The sequence below is a fragment of the Carlito syrichta genome, unplaced genomic scaffold (assembly GCF_000164805.1).
Source record: "Carlito syrichta isolate Samal-C Ts95f unplaced genomic scaffold, Tarsius_syrichta-2.0.1 Scaffold145297, whole genome shotgun sequence".
NCBI classification, from domain to species: Eukaryota; Metazoa; Chordata; class Mammalia; order Primates; family Tarsiidae; genus Carlito; species Carlito syrichta.
Window position 1 is genome coordinate 113,874 of NW_007089393.1, and position 4,671 is coordinate 118,544.

The 4,671-nt window shown below is 43.5% G+C and overlaps 1 protein-coding gene across 1 annotated transcript in view; it reads right to left on the reverse strand.

The window, feature by feature from the left end:
- The window catches only part of CCDC62 (coiled-coil domain containing 62), a 36,470-nt gene that overhangs the window by 2,399 nt on the left and 29,400 nt on the right, over positions 1-4,671 (reverse strand). Inside the window, exon 10 of the mRNA XM_008050408.1 lies at positions 3,071-3,221. Coding sequence (XP_008048599.1) covers positions 3,071-3,221 — 151 coding nt within the window. The remainder of the gene's footprint in view (positions 1-3,070; positions 3,222-4,671) is intronic.

Sequence of the window (4,671 nt, forward strand, 5' to 3'; positions counted from 1 at the left end):
GTCTCGAACCCGCGGGCTCAGGCAATCCACTCACCTCGGCCTCCCAAAGCATGGGATTACAGGCTGAGCCACTGAGCCTGGCTCCTATTTAACTTTTTAAGAAACTGCCGAAGTGTTTTCCAAAGTGCTTATACCAGCTGGGCAAAGTGCTCTAGCCTGGGCGACAGAGTAAGACTCCAACTCAAAAACAAACAAACAAACAAACAAAAAACAACAAAGTGCTTGTACCGGTTATGTTCCCACAATGAGTGTATTAAAGTCCCAACTACTCTAACTCTAGTCAACACTTGCTATGGTCAGTTTTTAAGTTTCAGACATTCTAATATATATGAAGTGGTGTTTCAATGTGATTTTAATTTGCATTCCCCTAACAATGTTGTGCATCTTCTCACATGCTAAACTGCCATATATTTACAGCTTTGTTTTCAACTCATAGAGCAGTTTTAGCTTGATTATTCAATCCAAAGAGACAATATTCTTTATGTCTGGCTAGAATATCCTTTTTTAAATTACTTCTCTAGTTTCACCTCGTCTCTGCACTCTGCTATTAAAACTAATGCTCATCAAATACCCAGCAGAGGCCAGGCCCTACAATATCTCATTTAGACCAAACAACCGTGGTACTATAATTGCATATTTACAGAGGAGGAATCTAAGGCTCAAAGATATTAAACAACTTTACTAAGGTTATAGAGTACAGACAAAGTAAGACAGGGAATTGAACAGATTAGTCTGATTTCAATGCCAGAGATCTTCCCAAAATAACACCAAAGGTAAGTTTACTTGAACTTCTTTTCTTTGTATAAAAACTCCAGTGGAGATCCTGTTTATGATGAAGACACTGGCTGCAGGGAACCACCTTGGAGAAACTCTTGTCTGTAAGCACAGAGTGAAGAGGTGGTTCTTATGTTCATTGCAGAACCAGTGTAGATGCAACCTCGCTGTCCAGCATCAGGGGCTCGAGTAAACAAACTGGTTTACTCCTTCCTCAGATTACGTATCAACCATGAAATGAACAGACTACGAGGTCTACAAGTGTCAGGTGAATAAATGTCACAGAGTTGCAAAATAAATCACATTGCAAAAGATTATATACAATATTTCACCATTTATATAAAAAAACAAGATGGCCATGGTGGCTCATGTCTGTAATCCTGGCACTTTGGGAGGCAGAGGTGAGAGGATTGCCTAAGCCCACAGTTTCGAGACCAGCCTGGGCAACAGGTCAATGCTGGGGTGGCTGTGAGTGTGCCACTGCACTCCAGCCTGGGCGAAAGTGAGACTCCAACTCAAAAAAAAAAAAATTAGTTGGGTGTGGTGGCACACGCCTGTGGTTCCAGCTATTTGTAAGGCTGAAGTGGAAAGATCACCTGAGCCCAGCAGATCGAGGCTGCAGTGGCTGTGAGCATGTCACTGCACTCCAACCTGGGTGACAGAGTGAGACTCCGACTCAAAAACACATATGCACACACACAAAACAACACTATGTAATGTTTACACTGTTATGTAGTGACATGGTGATTAACTGGTGGGGTCACAGGCATAGGGAGAATGGCTTGAGAGACTTACGGTTCATCTACAATATTTCTTTTTTTGTTGTTAAATAGAGACGAGGGCCTTGCTATGTTGCCCAGGTTGATCTAGAACTCCTGGCCTCAAGTGATTCTCCTTCCTCAGACTCCTAAAGTGCTGGGATTACAGGCATGAGCCATCTCTCCTCGCCTGTTTCTTTAAAAAGAAAAGTAGCCGGACTCGGTGGCTCAGCCTGTAATCCCGCGCCTTTGGGAGGCTGAGGTGAGTGGATTGCCTGAGCCAGCGGGTTCGAGACCCGCCTGGGCAGGCGAGACCTCATCTCTACAATAAATCAAAAAAATTAGCCGGGTGTGGTAGCGCACGCCTGTAGTTCCGGCTCCTTGGAAGGCTGAAGCAGAAGGATTGCCGGAGCCCAGCAGGTCGAGGCTGCGGTGACCGGAAGCGGCCACTACACTCCAGTCTGGGCGATAGTGAGACTCCAACTCAAAAAAAAAAAAAAGAAAAGAAAAGTAATGCAAGTATGCCAAAAATGTAAACATCTGTTAAATCTGACTGCAGATACACAGTTGCCTGTTATATTCTTCATTTTTTATATATTACAATATTTATTAATTAAAAATAAATATGTGAGTCGCCTGGAAAGTCCAAGGGATGCCTCACCTAAAGTTGATCAGTAGGATGTTTAGAGAAAAAAGCAGGTAAGCAACTTGGGGCTTCGCTCAGTAACATAACCCAGAGAAAAGAACACAGACCCATGGGCCCTGCCCTCTGTGGGGTGAATTCTATACACATAACTGAGCTGTGACGACACAGTCAAAATCTCCCAAGTGCGGAAACCAAAAGGTGGGATGTCGTTGACTGAGGTCAGTCCTTTCCTTAAATCAGAATCACCGGGCGGGCCTAAAGAAACAGACTGCTGGCCCCACTCCCAGAGACTCTGATTCAAGTGGTCCTGGATGGGCCTGACAAACTGCATTTCTAGCAAGTTCCCAGATGATGCTGGTCTGCAGAACACATTTTGAGAAAAAACCTCGGCTGTTACTAACTCCGGCATCCTTTTCTTTCCTTCCTCAAGGTTCTGTGAGTAAAAAACCAAAATAACAGAAACGAAACTTTTTTTAAAAATTGCATTTGTTGGCCGGGTGTGGTGGCTCACAACTGTAATCCCAGTACTTTGGGAGGAGGAGGCAAGAGGATTGTCTGAGCCCGGGGTTCAAGGCCACCCCGGGCAACTTGGTGAGACCTCATCTCTACAATAAATCAAAACTTTACCCAGGCATGGTGGCATGCACTTGTAGAGTCTGGGGGCTTCAGGAGGTTGGGGAGGAAAGATTGCTTGAGCGTGTCACTGCACACCAGCCTGGGCAACAGAGTGAGGCTCTGACTCAAAAAACAAAACACCTTAAAGTCCTATAATTAAAAAAAAAAAAACCTGAGAAATGACCAAAATTAAGCAAGCTAGCCACAGTGCTAGAGAGCAGTAAAGCATGTTGGCGGGAAGTCTTGACTGAATAAGCTGATGATTTCTAAGCAAAATACGAACCTTTTCACTGGATACTGCTGCATCTTTGTTGATTAACAAACTCTTAGGTGAATTCTTTTTATCAGGAGCAGACGCTATCTCATCCTCTCTTAAGGCAGACTTTGAAGAACCCAAACAGTGGGAATGTTGGATGGCAATTAGCTCACTGTGAATAATAAAACCAAATAAAAAACAGTATCTTAAGTCAATATCATATATATGTCACTAATATTCTTGTACTTATAAACATTTCAAGAGGACAAAAAAAAGGGTTTTTTTTTTGCTAACGAAGCAGTTTGAGTTTGAGTAAAATATTATAGATTGCAGTAGAATATTGTAAATTGTGCATATCTTTTGCCAGTAAAAATTAAACCAAAAGTCTTAGTTAAGGTTAACTATGGAATAGGGAATTTCCATCGCCCCAGAAAATGCAAAGAAAAAAAGGTTCTAGAGACAGGATCATCAAAAAGAAAAAAAAAATTAACATAGACTATCACTAAAAAAAAAAAAAAAAAAGCGGAAATGTTGACTCCTGCCTATAGCCCCAGCAACTTGGGAGGCTGAGGTAGAAGAATCACTTGAGTATAGGTGTTCAAGGCTGCAGTAAGCTATGATCACATACAGTGATCATGTGACAGAGTGAAATCCTGTCTCTAAAATTAAAAAAAAAAAAAGGCAGGGCATGGTGGCTAATACCTATAACTCCAGTGCTTTGGGAGGCCAAGGCAGGAAGATAGCTTGAGGCTAGGAGCTCAAGACTAGCCTGGGCAATATAGTAAGACCCTGTCTCTACAAAATTAGCTGGTGTGGTATCACAGGCCTGTCATCCCAGCTACTTGGAAAGCTGATGTGGGAAGATCTCTTGAGCCTAGGAGTTCAAGGTTACAGTGAGCCATGATTGCACCATCACACTCCAGCCTGGGTGACAGAGCAAGAGTCTCTAAAAAAAAACAACATATAATAAAGTTATACTTGTGAAACTATGAGCATTTTGGTTTGCAATGTTGATTTTTGTTAATGGCTTTACTTTTCTTTTTTTTGTGTGAGTTGGGATCTCACTCTGTTGCCCAGGCTGGAGTACAGTGGCATGATCACCTCTCACCACAGCCTCAGCCTTCTGGGCTCAAGGGATCCTCCTGTCTCTGCCTTCCCAGTAGCTGAGACAACAGGCATGCACCACCACATCCAACAAATTTGTTGATTTTTTTGTAGAGATGAAGTCTCGATATGCTGCTTTGGCTCAAGCAGTCCTCCCGCCTTGGCCTCCCAAAGTGCTGGGATTATAGGCATGAGCCACAGCTCTGGGCCTTGTTAATGGCTTTTTAAACTAGTAGAATGGCACTGTTGTGGCTCATAAATTCTCCTAGAGGAAGTCGATATTGGGAACAAACACTCAGCTAAGCTTCTGGGTATGTATTAAAGTCTGGGCTCAGCCGGGCAGGGTGGCTCAGCCTGTAATTCCGCGCCTTGGGAGGCTGAGGTGAGTGAATTGCCTGAGCCCGCGGGTTCGTGACCTGCCTGGGCAACTTGGCGAGACCTCATCTCTACAATAAATTAAAAAAAAATTAGCCGGGTGTGGTAGCGCGCATCTGTAGTTCCAGCTACTCGGAAGGCTG